The sequence below is a fragment of the Pelmatolapia mariae genome, linkage group LG7 (genome assembly GCF_036321145.2).
Source record: "Pelmatolapia mariae isolate MD_Pm_ZW linkage group LG7, Pm_UMD_F_2, whole genome shotgun sequence".
NCBI classification, from domain to species: Eukaryota; Metazoa; Chordata; class Actinopteri; order Cichliformes; family Cichlidae; genus Pelmatolapia; species Pelmatolapia mariae.
In genome coordinates, this window is record NC_086233.1 from 57,599,712 (window position 1) to 57,624,864 (window position 25,153).

At 38.6% G+C, this 25,153-nt stretch overlaps 1 protein-coding gene across 4 annotated transcripts in view; it reads right to left on the reverse strand.

Annotated features, from left to right (window-relative positions):
- The window catches only part of furinb (furin (paired basic amino acid cleaving enzyme) b), a 92,232-nt gene that overhangs the window by 28,676 nt on the left and 38,403 nt on the right, over nt 1–25,153 (reverse strand). For all 4 annotated transcript variants that reach the window (XM_063479950.1, XM_063479953.1, XM_063479952.1 and 1 more), the window contains exons 3-6: nt 21,095–21,193; nt 12,998–13,093; nt 11,246–11,374; nt 10,756–10,832 (exon numbers count right to left, since the gene is read on the reverse strand). In XM_063479950.1, coding sequence (XP_063336020.1) covers nt 10,756–10,832; nt 11,246–11,374; nt 12,998–13,093; nt 21,095–21,193 — 401 coding nt within the window. The remainder of the gene's footprint in view (nt 1–10,755; nt 10,833–11,245; nt 11,375–12,997; nt 13,094–21,094; nt 21,194–25,153) is intronic.

Genomic DNA, 25,153 nt, shown 5'->3' on the forward strand with positions numbered 1-25,153 from the left:
TGTGCCAACTGTCACTGACATTTGTTTAAAAAAACAAAACAAACAAACACACCACAATCCTCGGCTCAATGCGGGTCTTACGCCAAAATGTCTCTTTGAGTTTTCGGCTTCCTTTAATTACATCAGCACTGCTATGTTTTCATAAGACAATCATAGTATTGGATTTAAAAAGGTCTGGGATTCTGAAAAAAAGGGAATTTTAATTAGCGCTTTATATTAATGTCTCCACTGCCTTTAGCGGTAAATATCGGCATGCACATGCTGTTGTTTGGTCCACAGCATCACAAAACAGCCTTTACGCTCCAGACAGCACATATCCTCAGACCATGGAGCCACAGATGTGATGCCAGGCAGGGGATTCAGCCAAGCGAGGCAGAGTGCACAGAGAGCCAGAGGCCTGAGAAGACTTTTATCGAGAGGCTGTGCACACCAAAATGTAAATGTTTCGAATACTGTCTGCATATTCACATGCACATAGAGAGTGGCTGATCTGGATCGAATTCAGCAAAAACAGCCAGACAGCTTAATATATCCAGGGAGACTCAGACGTGCCAGAGCACACAAAAGGGTTTATGATGAAGCCACAATTTTATCTTTCAAATGTCCATGAAATTAAATGATTTCCGAGACACTTTACTGAATGCCTCCATTCTATATCCATTTAAAATAGATTGGAAGAGTCGTCGGAGACGTGTCAAGTAGCGAGGGTAGGTGTAAGTGTAGTTTCAAAAGTAGGTAAAAGTTGACGTTTGCACAAAAGACGTGACGAGACAATGAAACACTTTCAAAATGGTTCATTCTGCAGAGAGACAATCACACTAAATAAATCACTGCTCTGTGAACTGGTGGATGTCAGAAGCTACATACATTGTCTAAAATAAGCTTAGAATAAGAAAAGACCAAACAAAGCTTAGATAAAAGGCTGTTGAAGTAGAAATGCTCTGTTTACACAGCCAATGTGACCCCCCTTATCTTATCAGAAGAAGCAAAAGGGACAGAGAGAGGTAATGCTTTTATCTGTCATCCTCAGGACAAGGAACCATTTTTGGAAAAGTCAATGCCCTGTCATTTGTTGGAGAATTTAGACATGTCATACAAGACAATCTCCACCTCAGACTTAGGAGTCAATAACATCATGAAATGTACTGTATATAAAGAACGCAACAATAGCAACTAACATAAAAGAATTCTGCAAAAGAAAACTTCTTAGATGTTACAAATATAGTGTAAGAATCTTAGCTTTGCCACCATCACAATTTTTAAAACTGTCTTTGCTTTGAAAAAAGGTGATGGTTTAGTAAGCAGATGGAAGAGGTTACATTTTATGGCAATGCATTTTATTCTTTTTAATAACCCCCAAAGGAAATCCACTAATCACGGTGGTCAGCTGCTCACACACACATACTTTATTAGGTACATTTTGCTAGTACCAGGTTGCCTAGATGCAACGAGTTGCAGTGATACAATCGGCTGATTAGATATTTGTGACAACAAGCATCCAACAGGTATACTTCATAAAGTAACCAGAAAGTGTATATGTGTTTGTACTTAGTACAGCTTTGGTTTCAAAGGTGGGCATGCAGAATACTTTACAGACGGAGTTCTGACGCTCACACAGCTCTGTGTTAGATTCCACCAGCTGATATGACCATGACCCTGACCATTGAACCAAATAATGTCATGCTTTAATTATAACTCCTGCAGTAAGTCTGTTTACATTCCTTTGTTTACTTTATGACACAGTGAACGTGGAATGGTCACTGAATCCCATTGCTGAATGAATACTGACTATTATATTTATTTTTTCAATTTTCACATTCTTTCAGTTCCTGTCACAGAGCGACTAAAAGAATGTGACAACAAGAAGTTTATAAAAGATTTATCTTAATAGAAAAAAACATTTTTCTGCAGATTTCCCATTTTGATTTTTACCTTGAACGAAACCAAGGTGGTTACTTGGACACACAAGGACCTCTTGTTGACCAACTTCAGTTCTTGCTGGGGGCTTGGAGGAGTGCTGTTACATTTTTTTGGCCAATCACGAATGGCAAAGTATTTCCCTTTCACATTAATGCAAAACTAGTAAAAAACCTTAAAGGGGTGCGTCAATAATTTAGCAATATTCTTGCAAGCTTATATTAACAGTACTGTGGTGACATTAGAACAACAAAAGACATTTTATTACTGAAACATAACCCTGCCAAATCACTCGACCCAATCGAGTCGTCCAGGTAATACTGTGGCAATGAGAAAGAAAAAGACACTAATCCCTACAACACCATAATAATCATATATTTCAAGACTCATCAAACCAAATATTTAAATGTGTTGAACGGTTTTCAGTTTTTGTTACTGCAGGTTCTAGTATTAATGTTTAAGACAGTTCTGATGTTGGCTTGTTGAAGTGAAGATGTAACCTGGAAGTGTCTGCAGGGCAGCCATAGTAAGAGCTGGTGAAATTCTCTAAATACTAAAGGGAGGTCCTTCAGTTTTCATTCATTATCTCTCTGAACACTGACTAGAGCCTATAGCATCCTTTAGAAGAAGGATGGTATAGGCTCTTACAAAATTACGCAGCTTGAAGCCTATATAGACCTATAAAAAAGTTCAAATTTTGGTGGTAAATTTATATTTTCAACTGGGCTTTACACCTGTATCATGCAACACTTTAAGAATGCATATGGAAAACTATTGAGCCATCCAAAATAAATGCAGTTGGTTTCTCTGAGCATTAACGATGCCTCTTACAAAGTCCTAATGAATTATCCTCACATCTTTCTCAGAAAGAAAATGAACAGGCTGCTGGTCGGCTGCCTGGCTGGTATGGCTTTGCCTTTCAGTGCTGACGTGAAATATTTTCTTGTAAACGCACTTTGAATCGAATCTGTTCCAACGCCGAGAATCTATGTTTACAAATGGTAGATGGATGTGACCACACATACACATTCAGTTTGTGTTTGTATTCTGTTACGCAGAGGATGTGTGTCAGAATATGCATCATCAAGTGAGACTAATGTCTAACGAATGCTTGGCTAAACTGTAGGATCTGAGTCTTGGCATTGCTCAGTTGGTTTTAGAGGGACTGAATAGGGTCCGTTCATTGTAGCTGCCAAAAGGATTAGGCTATTTTCTGCTCTACTCAACTCAGCTCAGCTGTGGCCTTAGGCAGGTCTGTTCAGATGGTTACAGTGGAGTGAGAAGTAGAAATAGCTTCATTGTGTGGATGAACACAGAGGTTCTTGAAGCTTTGTAGAGGAGATCAGATGAGCTTGTTTAATATTTCACGTTTTAAACCCTTGGCATTGAGTAAACATATATTGTATCCTTTTCTTGTCTGCCTTCCTATAATGATGGCAGCCAATACAATGGACAGAAGGCAGGGAAGTATGTTGGAGTAGTTGACTGTCCATCAGAAGGCAACTTTAAATAGTCTGTAACTAGACTGATATTCATAGGCAACATATCTATAGGCAATTCACACTTTCTAATCCAACTCACTTAGATGTCTTTGTGTGGGAGGAAACTTATGTGGAGTTGGAAGGAAATACATCTTTTTTTAGGAAGAAGAAGAGGACGAGATATCAAAATGCCCATTTTGTTTGTATTATTAGTGTTCAGTAGCATCGTAACAATCCAGAAACCCATCGTCCCCTCAGCTGACTCAGCCTTCTGGGGCAATAGCTAATTTCCCACTGTAACCTGGATATCTGGCTCAAGACAATGATTATTGTTTAAGATGCAGAGGAATTTCAAAAAGCTAACAAAAACCTAAATCGTTGTCAGACTGTAATTCACGGTTGCCAGATTGAATTTCAGCAAATGCAATCCCTTTGTTCTTCTCCACAAGAACTGCTTACCTACATGTAACCAAATCTTCCTGAAATTTGTTTACTAATAGTATTCTGATTACTTGAGGACTAAAGGTGGACAAAAAAAACTACTTGTCTTTCCATACAGATTCTGCATATGCATATATCTATTAATAGAGATTAGACGAGTGCTACTTCCCCTGCCCTAAAAAATCATCATTACTCTGCTTTACGAAGCTATGTTGTGGAAGAGGAAATGGGACTCTTAATGTTACTATCGTAGCTTGAAACGAGCCTGGCCAAATGATGAAGTAACTGAAAAGACAATAAATGAAAACAGTGCAGTGTGTCTCTAAACAAATTACATAAAATCATCTGTGCAACAAAGCACATTTAAAGGATTTTAAATGCCTTTATACTAATAAAAGTAACTTTGTATAAAAAGCAAAAAGCTTCACCCTGAATAGCATGTTAAACTGGACTTCCTCCACTTACTGCAAACACAACTGGTCCAAAATTAGTCTGTCACTGTATGTCTATTAAACAACACACCGAGAAAAAAAAAAGAAAAAAGAGAGAGTGATATTGATTGAGTCGACGTGATCAGTAATGTCTTATAATCTATGAAACCGGCTCACAACCTCTATAAATTACACATTTAAAATGTTTACAAAACAGCAGCTTCATATTGTAAGAAGCTTTTCTTTAACAAAAGTAATATCTTCAAAACAGAAAGCCAGAGGATTCAGGTTTAAGAGTGGGTTCTCTGCCAACTTCACCTCTCGCAAGCCTGCCTGGCTGTCAGGAAAATAAACAGGCTTTCCCCAGCAGAATAAACAAGACAAGGGAAAGGAGAATTACAGTATTCATGCTAGATAGAGGCTGGCAGCGTTCTAAACAATAATTGATAAACTCGGTGTAAACAGAGCACAGCATTTATCTTCAGCATGCAATGGCCAGAGCAAATAGGAGAAAATAAAGTTTTGTGCACATGCCCCCTGCAGTTTTTAAAAATTATTTCTTTATTCATCCCACGATCTTTCAGTTAATGTCAAAGTCTGATAAAACTTTTGGTAAATTAGTAGCAAACTTTAGTTGTTTATTTACTCGGCACAGAGTATACTTGTAAACATGTACACTAATAGGGGAAGGAGAAAGAACACATGCACACTAATCAGACACATGCGGACTGCACTATAGTTTGACTTAAAATAACTTCTGCTCCTTCAACCATTAAGCTCTTATGTGAAAAAACGCACTTGACATAGCAGCAGTTCAACCAATGCCAATTCCACAAAATGCTGTGCTCTAAAATGTCTCGTAAGCAAAGTCAACGCAGCCAGGTACGACCTGCTGTGTCAAACACTATAACAGAAGCATTAAAGCAGACAACACATCAGGAAGCCGTCTACTTTGATTTGTACCCTCCTTCAGCCTGATTTTTCCTGCATCAGCCTCCAAAGACACAGATTTATTACCTCCATAAAGTCTTAGATATGCATTCAGCCTATGTACAGAAGGGATGTAGATTTCCAAATAACAGGACGGGCATTTTTATTTGCATTCGGGTACAAAAATAAGGTTCATTTCAGGCCTTAGCCACTTGTCTTGGCCAAGGACACAGTGCCTGCAGATGGTATTTAACTCTTTTCCTTCTTTCTGGTGTTGCAGTCCAAATTTAAATTGGATTTAGCTATGTTTTCAGCCGCTAAGTACATAATAAGACCCAAAGACATAGAAATGTTTTCAGTTGTGTTGACAGTAAAACACAAACATTTTGCCTCCGCAGCGAGTGACCTTTCACCTTTCTTTCTCTCAGTATAATTAGATGAAGGAAAGGTAACATCATGAATTAACTACCAACGCAACTTTCACATGATTAAAGAAAAAAACAAACAACCCTCAGTTTATTTTCTGTCTGATCATCAAAGAGCTTCAAAGAATTGCTCTTCTGCATACCTAGGGTGCAACAATTGGCTTTGAATCGGAGTTGCTGTTGTCTTATTAGCTTATCAGCTCGAAGCAGTCTGCCCATTCTACCATGACCTCTGGCTTCAACAAGGCAGTTTTACCCAGAGAAATGCCACTCACTGGATATTTCCTCTTTTACAGATCATTCTCTCTACACCTCAGTGTTTCTGAAATACTAGGACAAGCACATCTGGCATGAACAACCATATCTTATTCTAAGTCACCCAAATCATCCCTCTTTGCCACTCTGATGCTCCATTTGAACTTCAGCACGTTGTCTTGACCATATGTACCGGGTTGCTGACTAGATATTTGGGTAAACAGCTAAACAGGTATGCCTAATGAAGTGGCTGGTGAGTGCATGTATGATCAAAAAACCTTTAAGAGAATATGTGTAAGAATATACACTCTTTTTAATGTGTTATCTGCAAGCAATCAAGTAGAAAACTGAAGGAGCAGGAAAAAAAGAGCCCCAATAAAAGTTACATACTACTTTACCTCTTAAAAAATGTAACGCATCCCGCAGCCATCTGATGCAGGGGGTGTCTGCCCAGCCCCAACTAATGTCAGAACAAATTAATAATTTAATGAAATTAAAATTAAAATGGGAGGCTTGTGCAGAACGAGTACAATTACATTCCTCTAGTCTGTGTCTTTTTGCTGAAGAAGTGCTTTCATGATCAGAGAAACAAATAGCCACGTTCCACCAAGGACAGAGCGATTTATTGGGGCAAGAGAAGCATGCAAACACTTTTCTTGGTCTTTCTCAATGCCATCATCCAGATTAGCCACTAAACCTTTAGCCTTGAGTTTAACCATTCAGTATTCAGAGGATGATGGGTTGATTTGTAATCAAGGACATGAGGCTGTTTAGCATGCCAGTCATTTTCTGATAAAGACTGTCACTACACACTCTCCCATGCAGTCATATGGATCTCAGTTAATGAAGCCCTGTGAAAAGTTCTCTATAGGAGATAATAGCTCTCCACAGGGAAGTTAGAGAAACAGAGTATATTGTATGTGGGTGGCTGAATACATTTGAAGAAGAGGGGGCAGTAACCAGGTGAGCTGAATTGCCTGGTTATGCATACTGTATATGCCTTGGGAAACTCAAACCTTTCTCTTCATTTGTCTTTATTTGTTTTTTGTTGAAAAAAAAATTAATATAAGCTGTTATAAACAAAACGAAAGAGAACAGTGAATCACCACAAAATTAAAACGTTGAAAATCTGCACGGTAGTGTGTAGTTTCGACGTGTGAATAATAGAATGATATGAATGTGACTGCATTTATAGCGACAGCTTGCCAAGAGAGTGATCTGCTGAATTATCCTTAATTTTTACCTTGTCAAGAATTTAGAGGTGGGAGAAAATACATAAAATCGGGCTAATCTGATTGCTATATAGTTACTCACTCAAAATATGAATGTTTTTAAAACGCAAATATATCTCAATTCTGGCAAAAAACCAAACATATTACGGCACAGAAGAAGAAGTGGCTTCATTTTACAAAAAAAACAAGGTAACACTAATTATGTTTGCAAAATAATTATTGCAAGTAGGAGTGACAACACCAGCAAGAGGCTGAAATGCTCATCTACAAAATATGAGTGCCAGTTATTTGATGTTTTAATAGTGCTACTGCTGCTGCTGTCCAATCAAGCAGCTCATCTGTAAATGACACTGAATATCCTGCAATATGATAACATTAGTGTTATACTTTGTGCATTTTTCTTTAGCAAAGAAAGCCTACGAATATTCTCTGATTTTCTTCATTCAAGATGTTTACCGAGAGGCTGATGCTACAGCTAGCATTAGGTAGTTTTCTGTCTAGATAATAAAGCTAAAAACTTACGTAGCTGCATGTGTTCCCTCACATAAAGCAGAGCTAAAAATCAATATCGAAAATCGATAAAGAACCGGATTGATCAGCAGAATCAATATTGACACTGGTGTCAATAACATCTTAACAATCCCCAACTCCTAAAATGGAAATTGCTTAAAACGTTCTAGGTTGAGAAATACCTGAAGTTACAGTGTGTAAAATTTCACCACTAGATGTCAGTAGATTACAGACTGCAGTTAACTGAGCTCTTTTTTTCTTATATGAGTGCATAATTCTAGTTACAGTGGCTGCTGTAGGAAAAAAAGTAAATATAGTCTACCAATCTCATCTGTCCATATGTGTCCACATCTGTTTACCCCGGAGGAAGCTGTAAAACTTTGTGAAAGGAGTCTATAAGTCAGTGAAACTCACTTCCACCCGATGAGAACGATAGGTGAGTTGTTGGGGATATCCTGAACTTTTCTGTAGCTAACCACTGCTGTTTTTGCCGATGTTAGCTGCTGTTAGTAAAGTGGATCTAACATCGGTGGTCTTGGACACTTGGCAAATAAACTCTCATACGATGTGAAAATGTAATCAAACTATTTATCAGAGAGAATGTGTGATTTTTAGGACACTTGAGCTCAACATTAGCTTGCATAATGCTGTTTAACTGGCTCACTGTCAGCTGTCGGGAGACAGGAGGGGTCGCATGTCTGATCTGCTGACATAAGTAATTGTGACAATATTGGGAATAAATAAACATTTTTATGCGCAGTTTTATGTGATAGAGTCTTGACTTTGGGGGAGTCGAGGACTGAGGTGAAGAGGAAAGGGATGATGTTTTCTATAGATGCTGGTCACGTTGTCTCTTTCCTTCGTGTTTTCACTTCTTTGGTGGAGGGGACCTCTTCGCAGATGATGAAACATAGGCATCAGCCTTTATATCTTGAATCTAAAGGTGCAGACATGAATTAAAATTTGCCTCCACTTTAGGCGAATGCCTACAAGTTCTCTTCTCCTCCAGCTTTGACATATTATGTATGTGGCCGTTCTCTAGCCACATACATAAAACCCGACTAGGCTGAAGGATGATGTCCATGTAGGACATTGTTGTCAAGTGGTCGAGATGGACTTCAATCATATTACGCATCATATTTGTGAAATGTGTCACAAAATGAATTATGTTTTGCAGTGCATAACGTTTTCAGTAGTCGTCTCTTTTTTTAATGTCAGTCACATCAAATTTAAAAATGGCATATACATTAACCTTGCTCAGCCTTTACACAATTGATTTAAATTACATTTTCTAGACTGTCCTAACATTTGTGGAACCGGTGTTACTGTGTATCATTATGGGCCCAGCTGGAATTTCATTAGAATCTTTCACAAATACAAAATGTATTAAAACCGTGCTGCGATAAATTTTTATTAAAACTCTCCTTATTCACAGCTGGACTGATAAATATCCATGCCATTATCAGAATTAATACCCCCAATTCCGATAATGATGAACACAAATATTTTATTGATGAAGCACAAATGAATTACTGGCCTTCAACTAAACATGCACTCCCCTCCAAGAATAACTGCCAAGTCAAGACAGAGCATCTCAATGGAAAAACGCCTGAGATGAGAATTGAAAAATCAGCCTTGCGTGTCATCAGTACAAATGAACTGGCCTCCATGACTCTGGAAAAATGCCTTCCTCCGAGTCTCCTCTGCTTTTTGTTGTCCTATGAATATATTCATATAATCTCCTTGTGAGGGGGTTGTGAGCATTACTCACTGTCAGCCTGCATTGCTTTGTGGAGATTTGCATAACTCATTGGATATAATTTGTCCACAGGTCACTCCAAACACCAAAGCTCCACACTGTAGACACAAAGACACGCCCTTGCTATTCATTTCATGCTCAGAAATTGATCCAATGTAAGATAATTACTCTAGCAGCTCTACCGACAGCAGTAGTAGAACGTGTGTAAGTGCAAACCCATGCATTTCATGTTTTTATTATGTTTGGAAAGTATAAGCATGGTGCAGTTTGGGAGCTGCAGTAAACCAGAGTCAGAGAGCAATCCCCTCCAGTAGTGCTTTGTTCGATCAGCACGACAGAGTGGGATCTACGATACACTGACAGGAAAGGCTGGATTCGCTCTGCATGGCTGCTCAAGCTGTCGGCAAGGACAAGAAACAGGCGTCTGTGCAAAAATTGCAGATGCCAGCCTCTTTCAAGATGAATAAATATTGCAGATGAACAGATCATATTTTGGATGATAACAGAAAAAAAACCAAGCAAAACTAGACGAACAACAGAAGCTGCTTAAAGAGACAAACGTCAAAGCACCAAAAAGCAACTGTAAAGAAGCAGATCTATTTTAATAGCTTTTAATAATTTCTTTAAAAAAACAACAACAACTAAAAAAACATTAAGCCCATTCGGTCTTTCATTCTGACCAACTGTAACTGGAAATACTATGCTTTGAAACAAAACTAACAAACAAACAAACAAACAACCACAAAAAGACTTAGTGGCACGAAAAGAGAGAGATTTGAGACAAATCCTGCTGTGCATTTCAGAGGCGGGATGTAGCTTCTCATCTGCTCCAGGGGGGATTGGACAAAAGCAGAGGACCATGGCGTTTTGAGAAATGGGGAGAGAGGAGGGGATGAGCGATAAGGATTCATTCTTGCTGACGCTTTAGTGTTCCATCAATAAATTGGGACAAACATGTTTTCATGTGATCACCAAAGACTGGAAGGGAAGAGCATGAGTCAATGGGGGGCAAGTAAACAAGAGCTGTATTAGAAACAAATAAGTGCTATTTTGGTGGTGGGGCGTTATGGGCTGGATTGATGCTACAGCGACTTGAGTTGTGTGCTGAAGCAAGAAAAAAGGGGAACAATCTTTCAAGAGATTACAGAATGACTGCACCCGTGCTTTCACACTTAAATAATTGGTTTCTAAATGCAAATGCCTGAGCAAAAAGCACTGGACCCAAAGCGGAATCCACTTTCTTTCTCACCAGTCCCTGATAACTACAGCTTTCAGGGAGCAAAATATAACTAATAAAACAAGAGGTGGACAGTCTATTCCAAATTATTTAATCACTAAATAAAAATGTATATTTCAAGTTTGCTAGCACATTACCTGTTCTCATTTCGTTGTGTATATCTTGGTTGAGGGTCAGTATCTCCATCATTTACGTCATAGCTGGCCTCAGGGTCCTAAAAGAGAAATAAGAAAAGGTTATGGCACCAATCAAGTGATTTTACATTTCTTTTAAAGGGCTTGCTTAATTGTGTTGTCCGTAGTTGTGTAGTGTAATTTGTCCTCTGTGACTAAACGTTTAAAAAAAACCCTGAAAAGCCATCGGTCGGACATTTTGTGTGCACACTGGTTTTGGATGATTTTGATACAGCTGATAAAACAAAGGAAGTACGAAATTTTAGTGGGTGGCTGTTATTCTTACTGAATAGCATGAAAATTAAAATACATATCAAAAAGTTGCCCTTTTCTCTTCTCATCAGCAGTTAAAATAGACATTTTGTTAACTGGTTTCAAAATGCAACGTGTGTTGAGAAGTTTGGGACAAGAACATGTCCGGCTCCACTTCTGCCATTTGAAATGTATGACTTACGTAATTGCGTATGAGGTCGGGATGGTCCTTCTCAATGCCATCATCCAGGATAGTGACCACTACACCTCTTCCTGTGTAGCCCTGAGCCCAGGCTGCTTTTGTATTCAGATCTTGATGTGTTGGGTTGGACTGGAAGAGACAAAGGCTTTTGTTCAGCTGTCAATCTGCCATAACTGACTTTTCTGAGACAAAATGACAGAAAAGGTCTGTCAGTGAAAGAAGGTCCTACATCTTCTGCGAAGACCTTCTCTGCTGCATGTTATTAAAAACAGCATCGCTTGATACACCTGACACCAAGAAGATACGAGGGGAGATCAGAGGTGCTTCATGAACATTTTAAACTCCCATTTTAATGCATCACCCCAGTATGTCTGCCTCCTCAGGATGAGTTGCCCAGTGTGAACATCTTACTGTTGTTTTGCTGTCAGCGAAAAAGAAAGACAACCTGTTGCAGGTCAGGCATCTTGGGGAGAGAGCATTTGCCTCTCGTACTGAAGAAATAGCAGTCGGCAGCACTCAAGAGGAGAGGGAGGGAGGCAGACAAAAGGCAGTGGTAAAGCGTGATTTGGAGGAATAAGTGAAAATCTGTACAGCTAGAAGAATAAGGAGAGGTGAGTGCGAGAGCTGACAGAGATGGTTACAAATAAACACAGATGGGGAATAGAAAGACATTAAGATAATCTCCTCTGCCTCCTTTTCTTTTTCCCGTTTCCCTTTGACTTCACATTGAAGTGCACGTAGCTGAAACTTATGAATACATTAAATACACATTATTAAATTCAGGCAGACACAACTCAATACATCACTTAAGTAAAAAAAAAGTGTTTGCCCTAAAGTGACTGTGCTAAATAAACCTTTTATAAAAGAATTCTAAATTCCATAAATTTATTATGCGACCAAAACAGAACTCCGGCACTGGTGGTTTGTGCGTTCAGCTAAACCAGCTTTGTTCATTTGTGTATTTAAGCCAGAGCTTTGCGATGTAGTTGAAATAGGAAAAAAAAAGGTTTAAGGCCTCAGACGATTAGAAGTCTAATGCTGAATGGCAGAGGTAGTTTCACAACTTCTATTCATTGGTGATTTATGTCTGAGATAGTCAATGTTGTCATTAATCCGCTGCACTGACAGAGGTTTTATGTATGTTAAAAAAAGGGGGGGGGATTAAGGTGAATTGAGGCATCTCTGAGAAAAACTGCAAATAATGAAACAGACACGGAGGCAACATTATATGCTATCGATGCTTCACAGGTGATCTATCCTGACATGTAATTGCACATTCAACTCAACATCGTGGAAGGCACTACATTATATATTTGACTGAGAAAAAAAAGTTGCAGGAGGTTAAAATAGGACAGGTAAAGAATAGCCCATAACGGAGCAACACATCTTATGATTACCGGACCGGCTGTATTTAAATATAGATCTTCCACTTCAACAAAGAATATAGCTTGAAACAGGCATTCCTGCAGGCTGCTACTGAAATTATTGAATACAGAGAGGGCTTGAAAATGTAAAGTGGGATTTCAAATGCATATGAGAAGCAGCCACTATATAGTCAGCTGACTGTACACCCACTTTATTTGTTGGTGAAGCCATAGAGATATCTAGAAAACTAGAACCATGCTACTGAAAATCTCATTATGTATGGTATTTCATAAGCATTTTAATTATACCATTTCCCAATTTTAACATTTTAGTAATAATGTCAGACTAATGAGATAGATGGTAGGAAGCTAAAGGAAGTCTACACACCAGGTACCACTGCTTGGGGAAATCAGGGTCCGTTAGGTCTTCATACACATCCCTCTTCTTCCTCTTTTTCACCACTTGCTGCTCTGTCCACAGGACCTGGAGTGTCAAGGCACACACATGCGCGCACACGCACACACACAAACAGCATGCCCACACAAAGCAAACAAGCAAACCCACAGGCAAAAAGAAAAAGCACAGTTTACTCAGGTATCCTCACGATATTGTGTCATTATTAATGTTCTAATTTGAGAAATTGTTGCTGTGTCCCACAGACTGGGGATGTAGAAAAACACGGTCCCAGCTGTGTTCAAAAAGTAATAACTAGAAAGAGAAGCAGAGATGTGAAGAAAATCTAATTTAGTTCATTGCTCAGATGCACAGGGAAGGTGGCTACTGTATAGTGTGCCTGAGCAGGGGCCTTTGAAGTTGGGAGGGCTGCTGGGAAATGCTCAGGCTCAGTAAGTAAGGGTAACAAGCCTTGCTAATATCACACATAGTAAATTTCATATAGTGGTTTTGCTTCAGAAGTTGCAAAAAACAATGCAACACACAATGTTAACAGGTCACACAGCAAATCAGTTAATGCCATTCAACATTTGGGTTTTCATGCTAATACCCATATATTCTGAACACTCTATGAGTACATGAGACAGTAGTAAGAATGCTAAAAGAGACCTAGTTTAAATAGACCCAGGTCTATTTAGGTCAGCAATTTATATTCAAGCCGTGACAAAAAATAATAAAAGGACAGCATTCATATGCTTAATAAGGAATGCCTTGTTGTAGAGGTGTGCAAATAATCAAATTTTAACTTCTATTATGATTGACAACTATTAAAAACAACTATTAAAAACAAGGTAAAATTGACTACTGTGGTGTATTCCATTACTTTGGATCCTCCATAAAAATTCAATTTCACTATCTGTTAAGCTTTAGAAGATATGTTTCTCATTTTTGATTATTTTTTGAGTCTATCCATTTAATTAAAAAACCCCCAAAAACAAAACCCAAACAGCCCACCCACCTCCAACAAACATAACCCTATAATTATAAGGGGTTTTGTTTATTTTTATTTTTCTGCAGAGCAGCTTTATCTCATGGTCACCTGTCAACTTGTCATCTATACAGAAAACACACAAATAAGGAGGAGACCGCTGTCCACACAGTACCTTTTGCAAATGGGGCACTGGGGCATTGCTTTTTGTTTTTTTGCTATACTTGTGTAACTACACAAAAGTTAACTTTCTTAAAATAAGGAGAAAAATACTGAAAATTCAATTCAAATACTGACTTGGGCTGCAATAATACTATAGCAGAGGGAATCTGCAGACAGTCGATTGAGCGAGCTTACAGCAGAGGTTTATTTTCTACAGCACTTAGAGCAAATGCTGTTCTGCATTATTATTGTTGTCAATGATAAATGCATCCTTTGCTGATTTTTTTGTTGAAGGTGAAAAAGCCCAAACTCGCTCTATTTGCATGGAGAACACTCAAGTGAAGCGTGACTAAACTTTTGAATTTCCTTTACAATGCATACTGTCAAAGTACAACTTGCTATTTAAGTATTTTAGGTCTTTTGAGTGGAATTTTTTTTAGCATTTTGCAATCGCTTTGCCGCTGTTGGTGTTGTTTCTAATGGTGAGGCTTCTCTACTTGCTCGATTTCATGATTATATGCTTCTGTAAAGCACGAGGTCTGAAAGAAAATGTGTTGAGTACAGCTGCTGAGGGTGTAAGCTGAAACCCAGCTGAAAACTTTGCCTTAGAGAATGCAGCCATTAACCTCATTGAAATGACCCTAGACTAATTAACATTTATCTCATTTCATTACATTTATAACTGCACATGTCTGACCTCACCGCACTGCTGCCCACTGCCCGCCACATTATTAACAGAGCAAAATTACCACACATGATAATCTGCATACAGCCATGGACTACAGGATAAACAGCATTTCATTTATATAGTAAATTGAGTTAGATGACCAAACGCTGAAGCTGACGTCAAACATAATTAATGCAATCTCATCTTTTGCAAATTAAGCAACATTTCAGCAAGACGACCTCCTCTTAATGACTACAAAAAAAAGGTGGAATCAGTTTATTTCTGGAGATTAAGTGATCTTCGGAAATTAGAAAATATACTTCAAGTGTTGGGCAAGGACAAAGACTAGACAAATACAACCACCTGCACAAAGAAATAATCAAGAAACAAGGAGAAGGTCTCCACAAGGGCTAACACTGTAATCTGCTTGAGCAATAAACATTTGTTCCATCTCTCGCAGAGTGTCCTGAGGGTTTTCCTGTCTGATGACTAAGAAGAAGTCATGCTGGAGTTGTTGGCAAAGCTGAAAGAGAGAGAGTAGTCGAAAGACACACAGTCCTTTGATCTATAGCTCTGTGGCTCACTTTAAAGAGAAAGAAGGAAAGAAAAAGATACGTTTAGGGACTTTTTCCATTGCTATTTGTAATGAATAAATCTAATCAAATAACAATCACCACTAAATTGATGCCACTAACTACTAAGGCTGGGACTTATAGCTGAAAACACCATGATTATATTCATGAAAAACATATCGACGACACGGTTAATAAGGAGGTTATTATTCTGTCTGCAGTATGCTTTGGAAAGTTTAGCAGTGAATGTAAACATTCCTAGTTTGTTTAGCAGGAAATCTCACAGGGGGCCTTTTAATTTGAAGCTAAATTGAAAATGTCATATTGAGCTCAGGACTGAAATAACTAAAGATTTGTTATTGTGCGAAACTATCCTGTCAATCAGACTGCAGGAGGGGTTGCTTGGAGACAAAGCATGCAAAAAAAAAAAGAAAAAAGGAAAAAACTGTAACAAATTTCGGGTATCTCATGCATCATTGAGATCCATATATTTCACAAACTATTTAGCCAATAGCCTTTGATGCTCCGTAATTGATTTTACAGACTAGCCATGCTGCACAAGCTCCAATATTATTTCTTGATATGGAATTATTTCACAATGAAAGGTGTCAAAAGCAACAAGAGAAAAACAGACAACACGTCTTTTAAAGAAAAATTTTTATTGAAAGTACACTTGTTTACCTTAGCTTTTCAATAAAGACAGATATTAAATATACATTTATCTATTTACAGCAGCACTTGTAAGCCTGCAAAGCTGATCTCAGGTTTGCACGCTGATGTGAGAGTCTGATTACCATGTAAAGGTAGTCTACAAGTATGAAGATCAGCACCTGCTGCTGGGAATTGGACTGTGATGATGGAATACAATGAACAAACCATCCGGAAGAAACGGCATATGTCACTGGAGCGGGAATGGTACACCACTGGCCAATTTCTGAGTGGTAACGGTGGATAAGGCATCTTTTTTCCTTTATTCCTTAATGCACTATATTACACTGCATTACAGCTGCCCATTTTTACATTTCCAACATGCCTCTGGTAATGCAGCCTGCACACATGAAGGCAGCCTATGATGCAGTTATCATAAATTACTACAACTAATACCTTTTCTCACGGGTAGAGTACTATAAGGTCTTGACCCTACAATGTAAAGTACACAGAGATGACTGTTGTGAATTGGCTCTATAAACATATAAATGAATCAAGTTTAAATTTATCATTGTCATTGGAAGATTTTGTTATAATTATTACAACGTTTTCTCAACCAGCTCTTTTACTATTTTCTGCTCTAAAGAGATTTTATCCAGATCCAAGAAGAAATCAAAATTTTTTATTTAAAGATTTAACAGAATTTCTTTCCTTTTTGAAAATGGGGCTTTATTAATTTTTCTTTATTACAAGGATTAGAAAATAAGAATCTGAAATAACATTCATAATAAGATAAGATGGCACATACGCACTGCCTTTATGGTCTATGCCCTGCATAAACCAATGTACTTATGTGAATAGTCAGCCTCGAAAGGCCACTCTGAGTCACGAAAAACCCTGCATTAACAAGCACTGTCTGTATATCCAAGGCTTCAGACACTGAAAGCATATTCCCTTCTGCAGCTTTAGTGTTGTCTCAACAATAAAAAGATCAGTGAGCCAGACATTACGACGAGCATGGGCACCCTGGTTTATTTTGAGGTGATTACACACATATTGCGCTGGTGCTGTAAATCAATGATGACTTCTTCAAGGGTTTGGAAGATAATATCGAGGAATATTCACGACATGATGAACAGAAAACAGATATTCTTCATCTCGTTTGATTTTCTTCTTGTGAATTATTGGATCACTTTATTTTTTCAAGGCTTTGAAAAAGATTAAAATGAAACAATATAAGGAGGAGGAATCGCGCTGTCTCGAAAATAATCAGTCATGGCCCCGACAAATGCATTTTTTTTCCCACCCTCTTGTTCCTCTTGTGACTCATACTTAAACATTTACGTCAGTAGCAACCAGTGGGCTTGGGGCTGAATGCCAAGCTTGGTAAGTCATGAGTTCACTACTGAGAGGCAGACTAATGTATTATTGGTTTTGGTCTCCTAATGGGATTTGTTGACAATAATAAATGCAGAATTTTGTCAGCCTCATCCAATATGGCCTCATATAGCAACTAAAAATCCAGCATACTTTTACAGCCAGAGTGAAACTTTCAAGTAAAACTGTACGAGAGACAGATGTAGTTTAAAATCCAGCCAAGACACTGTGCATGCTTCCTTACACTACTGAAACCCAACAGTAGCCACCCCAAACAAATCAATTCTTTCCCTCATAAAGATGATACGGGGTGTGGAGAGGAGATGACAAACAACTCTCGCACGCATTATGGTGTAAGCTTATGCAGCTGCCAGTGTCATCATGCCACTGCGTGATTATTCAAAAGGCATGGTGATAAGCACGTTAGCTCCACAGAGCTGAGGAAAAGAGACAATGGAGGTAATGTGAGATACAGCTGCTGGATTACAGAGAGGAAACACTGTAACGAGCTCAAAGCTCAGCAGTGACTAATCCAAATCCAACCATTGTGTTTTCAGAATGTTTTAAGTCTTTTATTTATTTATTTATTTATTTTAAAAACAGGTAAAGCAAAATCTTTATTGTTCTTTATTTTTTCCAGAGATCTGATGCTCTTACAGAACCATATGATTACACAAATGCACTTAAATAAAAACACAAAAACAAACCCACTCACTTATGCTTCTGTGGCATGTTTTTGGCAGTGGTCATGCTTTGCCTGAGGTTTGCTCTGCTTCTGGTTGTGTGGGTGGTTAGGCAACCTAGGGACAAGTTGTTGTGCCTGAGCCAGAAACCTGCTGCCCTTAATAGCTGGAGGTTCAAGCGCTGCGTTAACTTGAACTACTGACCTTCCAACTAAGATGAACCCGAGATGGAATCTCCTTTGTCAAAAATGTCTTTATAATAGACAAGGCTGTAGTTCTTAGGCCTTGACGTCAAGGCAGCAGTTCTAAGTGCAGATTGGTTTTTCTCTCATTTGGTATCGGCAAAAATCCCACAGAACACATAATACACCTCAGTGTCCATCTCACTGTTTTATTTTAATACTTTCAAGCCACATATTAGGAACATATCAACTTTCTATTGACAGATTCTCACTTGGGTTTTAATGTTGCTCGGTCCCTTCTGCACCCAAAATCCAATATTACACATCATTAAATCTTCCTCAGTAACAATAATAAAACCATTGTTTCTGCCACTGCCTGTGCTAAATTTACTTAATTGTGTGTGGGGTTTTTTTTTAGATTTGAAAACTATGTTTTATGAATTTGAGAGCCACAGTACTGATATCTGCTCAGCAACCAGATTCCCTGGAACCCATATGCTCTCAGAGACTTGTTGTCATCCACTTACCCCAACCCCTGATACCACTGGCCTCAGTGCACGTCACCATATCCCACTAATGATGTCTTGGGGCCTCAGAGCTTGTCAGACCACATCAGTCCTTTCCTCAGCTGGAATGACTTGGACTCAGGAAAGCTACAGATTAGTCCTTGGGTTCCACTTGGCAAATCTAACTTGCTATAGATGTTCTCACTTGGTAACTGCCTACTTTTTAGCACCAGTCCGGCAGCTCTGAAGATGCTTTAAGAGCAGCAATTACCTCAGCTGCCTCCCTTGTTTCCAGTGTAAACACTGCAGCAACAAATGGCTAACTCTTTTAGCAGTAAGACTGAAAATAGGAGAACTCTAAAGCAGACATCTGTACAGATGCAGTACTTCTGTTGGTCCCTGAAATGTGAGGTATTTGATTTTTTAGAAGCTACTAAACATTCTGAGAAATATTTTTAATGCAGAGAAGTCGAATGACATTATTTATGGCAGATTTAGCCACAGTTTTACTATAAATTCCCATGTATACAGATGGGGTTTTATTCAAACAGGCTTTGCCACAGAATTCACACTACTATACTACAGACTTCACACCAGCTTACTGCAAGCCTTCATCTGGGGTTTATTTTAATATACAAAAGCTGAAAATGTTAATTTAAATAATTCCTATTTCACACATATAAAAATAGATTTAAAAGGAGAAGTTTAATAAAAGAAGTGTTATGATCTAATATGGTTTCACCTCTTTAGGTGACAGTCATCTACTTATATCCACTAATTACTCTTTTCACCCAAGTGCATGTGCACTGTTGATACTGGCAACTGTTTGCATATTTCTCTTTTCTACATTTTTAGAATAAACTGTAGCATATCAACACTTTAACACGCAGTTCTTGCCTCCACACAAACTAAAGAAGACTATATCTGCTTTGTTTGCTTAAAAACCTCCTGTAGGTTTGCGTTTCCCCTCTAAGTGATGTTTGCTTTTTGTATGTGTTTACTTACAGGTACATTATTTGGTGACCCAGTGTGTTTTTCTACTCATGCTCTGTTCCTTTATTTGTATCTTTTCTCCTATTTTCTCTCCTTTTTCCTTTTCCTGCCAAGACAGGTTAAAAAAAAATCTCCTGTGTATTGCTTAATAGTTTAACCCAAATCTGAATTTTCTTAAATGCTTGCAGCATTAGTAAATATCTCTTTGCCTTCAGATGGCAGTGCTGTAATGATCTGTAAATGTCATATCTAATTAGCATTTTATGCTTAAAGAAAAGCATTTCACATTTTTGCAAGTATTATTTTCTCTGTAACTGATGTGCTTTGATCTGTGGGCTGCAGATGCAAATTCTGCTATAATAAATTGTGTGATATAAGGTTTATAATGTGAATCAGTGTTTTCTAACATCAACCGAGAACTTTGTTTCTAGCCAGAACGTAAATATTATTAACAGGGAAAAAGCAAAAGCGCATTTGGGGTTTTTTATTGGTTAGTAGATGCTGTTTTATTGTTCAGGAACAGTACAAATGCACAGTGGTCTGGTGATATGATGCTGCTTATTCCATAATCTGTGAAAAGGAGAAGAAAAAATCTCCCAATTTTGGCACTTTTGGTTTTTTATATGTGGTACACAGAAAGTTTGATATTGTGAACCAATTTTAAAATGGTGGTTGATATCGGGTAAATATCACATCTATATATGGTAAATGGACTGACTTTTGTATAACGCTTTCGTGCTCGAGCACTCAAAGCACTTTAGAAAAAAGATGCCTCTTTCACTATTCACACCCATTCATCTAAGCACCTTTTTCTATGCTCAAGTGTTTTCCATTTAGCATTCAACTACATTCACACGCCAATGGATGCATCGGTTCAGTATCTTGCCCAAGAATACTTTGCCATGCAGACTGGAGCAGCCAGGGATCGACACACCAACCTTCCGATTAGTAGATGGCCCACAAATGAGATTTTTAACTATATAAAAATGGCATTTACATTTTAGAAAATGTAAATGAAAATATTTATTAGAAAAAGAAAAAAAAACTACTGAAAATGCTCGGCTAATAACAGACTCTCCCAGCTGTTGTGCTGGGTGGTTTTGCATATTTACAGCTACTTTGGATTGGGTCAGGGGACAGATGGAAGGGACCGGTGTGGACTGCAAAGACTTTGACAAGCTGTCACTGATTCTGACATCCCTTTTCTCTCGTGATATACCCACTCTCTATGTGCAATCCAATCTGTCTTTTGGCCTTTTGTTGCCAACATGAAGTGCTACAATAATCTGCGCGAGTGCTGACAACAGTCTTACCTGTGGTTCTTTTTGCAGTCTGATGTGCATCCTCTTGTGGCCAGACAAAGCTCTCTTCTCCACGGCGTGATGCCTGAAGTGATAATAATCTCCAAAAACCTGCACCGACACAAAGGGGAAGCGCAATCAGTTCACCTGCAGCAACAGGATGGCCAAATAACACTCTGTGCTCACCAAGGCATTCATGTGCACACGAGTAAATGTGTCAGGATAGTGTTCAAATCGAAATCTGAGAACAGGCTCACTCTTTTCCATATTTAAGATTAAATAAATATTTGTTACTTCACTGAGTTGTAGAAATGTGAACATCTTTGGAAAGATTACACAAAAAAACAATGTTTCATCAACAGTCATAACGCATGACATGAACTTTAGGCACAGAAGTCCTCTAAACGCCACAAAAGAATTTCAGTCCAATGCCCCAGAGATCTGTGTTTTATTCGTTACATAACTTAAGTGTTACAATTTCTTTAGCCAATATAGTTTTAGAGACCTACCTAATCCTTTATTACATTGCAGCTTTTGAGAAAAAATGATAAAAGATGATACGTAGACAGACACACACACAATAAATCCAGAGCAACTTAAAAGAACAGAGATTAATCGGGAAGTGAGGTGAAGAAACTTCAGCTCTATAGATGTCAGACACAGAAGTGTACCAGGAAAGCACCTGCCCTAAGACATCAATTACAGAACCACAGATGGACACTATCAAAAATGATTAGGCACATCCATTAGAGGTTGAGTCACTTCAGAGCTATTCTTAAGCATTCCTCCTACTGCTTTTATTGTCCCCCCACACGTCCTGCTCATAAAGAAGCTTTTAAGGACAAGTGATTGGGTGGCAGCAAACTGGCCTAAAACCTCAGGGGATGCGTGCTTTTCATCAGCCTCACTTTGAAGCAACACACAGAACAACCTCATCCTGTCCTTGTAATGTCAAAAGCAGCTGACCAAAGACTGAGATAGAAACTAATTAACAAGGACGCCCAGAGATAAGTGTGCAGTAAAAGACAAAAATAAACAGCCCGGTCCCTCTTCACATGGATTTTCACAAGAGAGCTACCTCCATTTGAAAAGGAAACATTGCAATCTGTACAGTAGTGCCACCGGGGACTGGCTCACCTTCACAAGCCCAGTGGAGCAGAGGAAGAGAGAGGGGAGAGAAGGGTGGGGGTGGGGGGGATAACGGAGGGAGGCAAGGGGTGGGAGATGCAGGGTTTGACAGGTCGACCAGGCAGGATGGATGTTTATGAGGAGGGAGAAGAGCAGACGCAGCAGGATGGAAGGCTCTCCTGGGGCTGCAGGCTGATTCTGCAGGCAGGCTGTCTGCGGGCCGTCCAGACTGGAGGCTGGACTCTAAGCTCCAGAGCTTAGAGTCTGGCAGCAGTGAAATAAAGCTGCCAGCCTAGCTCCAGCCAATTTGACTTCGTCAAATATTTGTAATTAAGATTTGCTTTTATATCACTTGCTGTGATAAATTTCACATAAACTGAGTGACGCTCAGTCTTAAATTACTCAGTGTTATGCAAAATTGATCTTTTCTTGTGAGTTCACGCTGCATGCAATTATGTGTAGAAAAGATATAAGAAGCGTAAGGCTGATTTGTGAGGAGAAAGCTACCCAACAAGACATTCCCAAAAATACACAGTTAATGGAAAAAAATCATTTCTTTTTTCCTGAAAGATTAATTAGAGTTTTCACGATTGAACTTGTATTCACAACATGAGGTTCAAAGATGTGCTGATGCAACTAGAAGAGGCCATCATTAGGCCAAACAAAAAAGTGGGGAGAAAAAAAATCACACTCCTCAGCCTTCCTGGGAAAGTCAAGGCCCGGGTGCTGGAAAGCAGAGTCTGTCTGTTAGTCGAACCTCAGATACAGGAGGAACAATGCAGGTTTTTGTCCCAGTTGCGGACTCTTTACCCCTCTTGACGATACTTGAGGGTGCATGGGAGTTTGCCCAAACAGTCTACATGTGTCTTGTGGACTTGAAGAAGGCAATCGATCATGTCCCTCCGAGTGTTCTCTCTGAGGTGCTTCAATAGTATGGGATTGTCTGGCCTGTTGCTACGAGTCATTCGATCTTTATACAACAACTGCAAGAACTTGGTCCGAATAGCCGGCAATAAGTCAGACTCGTTCCCGGTGGGAGATGGACTCAGGGTCTTAAGTTTTAATGCAATACTTCTGGTAAAATGAATTACAGATAAAAGTCTGCACTTCGAACTTGTCGTGATTGTTTGATTTAAAATCCACTGTGGTGGTGTACAGAGGCAAAGGCAATAATTAATATTTATTTAATATATATGTTTAAAAAAAGTAAAAGTGTACAGAAAGATAAATTTATATTAATATATTAAAAAATCCTGTTGATAACAATATAGTTGCAGAGGCCATGATGACTCTGATTTTATTATATTTTTATTACAGTCGAGGACTAACCTTACAATCACCATGCCTCAAAAGCAACGGCAAAGCTAAAAATGGAAAAAAGCCTCTGAATAATGCAAGATTGAGGTGTGATGAAAGATGTGCCCAAAGAAATTAATGAGACCCACTTTCACATTGATTGTGGCAGGGCAGAAAGCTAATCTGTGCTGCACTTGGGTGGCTTTTATGTGGACAAACCTATTTTCAAGAGTGCTGATGTCCTCATTTAGACCACGAGTCTTCGGTTCTTGGGAAATTGAGATGGAGACGGAAATGTTGGTGTAGCTGCCTGTGATTGCAACTGAGTCATACCTCTCCAAAGCGTGCACTCGAGTAAATCACATGGGGTTTGTGTGTGTGTGTGTGTATGTGTTAGCAATAATAATTGAGAGCACTGTAGGTCATTAGTCACCCTGACACTAAGCTCAGAGTCTGTATTAGAGGCACACTGCCCTTTACACTCCTCACTGGGCAGTGCAAGAAGTTCCTTTCTCATGCATTTCTTACTTTAGGTGTTTCACTCCTTTTTCCATGGTTTCTAAAACTTTGTGTAGCCTTGAAGAAACTCTGTATCCGTACACTGTATATAACTAAAATGACTCAAAGAGCAACAAACAATTACATTTTTCTTATCAATTACTCTACCAATTGGTTCATCAAGTAATTCTCTCAATTCCAAGATGAAGCAAGATAATATCTACGAATGCCATATTTTGTCTTATTGTAAATATTCATGCAAATGTATTACATTTGTTCATAAAAGAAAGTTCATAGCACATACTGTGCTAGCAAATATGCAGTTTTTGGTCCACACAAAAGAATATTGTGAAAAGATATGTGAGAGAACAGAGAGAAAACATTGCAAATTTATGATTTTAAGACATGCCCAAAGGCCTTTCTTTGCTTGAATCTTAATCTGCACATCAAACTGGAAAAACCATCGCCTACTTCAGAAATATTTTTCCCAGAGTCATGAACATAGAGAAACTACAGCAAGTATAAGGTATAAATGTAAGACAGCTTAGTTGACATCAGCAAGAAAGTTGTACTCTAATAAATGTGATTAGTAGCACATTATACAAAAACCAAGGACAAACCAACAAAAGCCGCTAATAGATCTTAAAGGTCTTATAACAGAGCCTTGGTGAATCTAAAGATGATGGTGAAGTTATACTGAGTTCAACACTGAATAGAGGCTTTCCTTATGAATGGGAAATCTATGTAGTCAGATTTCAAAAGAAAATTATTTTTTCCAGTAAAAAGCATGTTGAGAACAAATGGATACTGAAAATGGCTGATCACACAAAACCCTTGCAAAGTTCAATTTATTTATTTATTTACCTAAACAAAACCAATAGTGTTGGGGCTATAATGAAATGCAACGTCTTCAATCAGATCTAGCGACTGGGTGAGAGCCATAAACATACAGAAAATCCATCTAATCGTCACTTAGATCTGTTGGGGACCCAAAGTTTAGAGTGGTGGTTCTGAAGCTGTGTGGCGGGCTCTCTGAAGGCCTGTAAAAACTCGTGCAATGTACAACACCATATTTTCCCTCCCCAGTCCACGTTAAAGTCCACTCTGTTACATTAACATTCCAGTTTTGGGAACCTGAAACATCTAAAG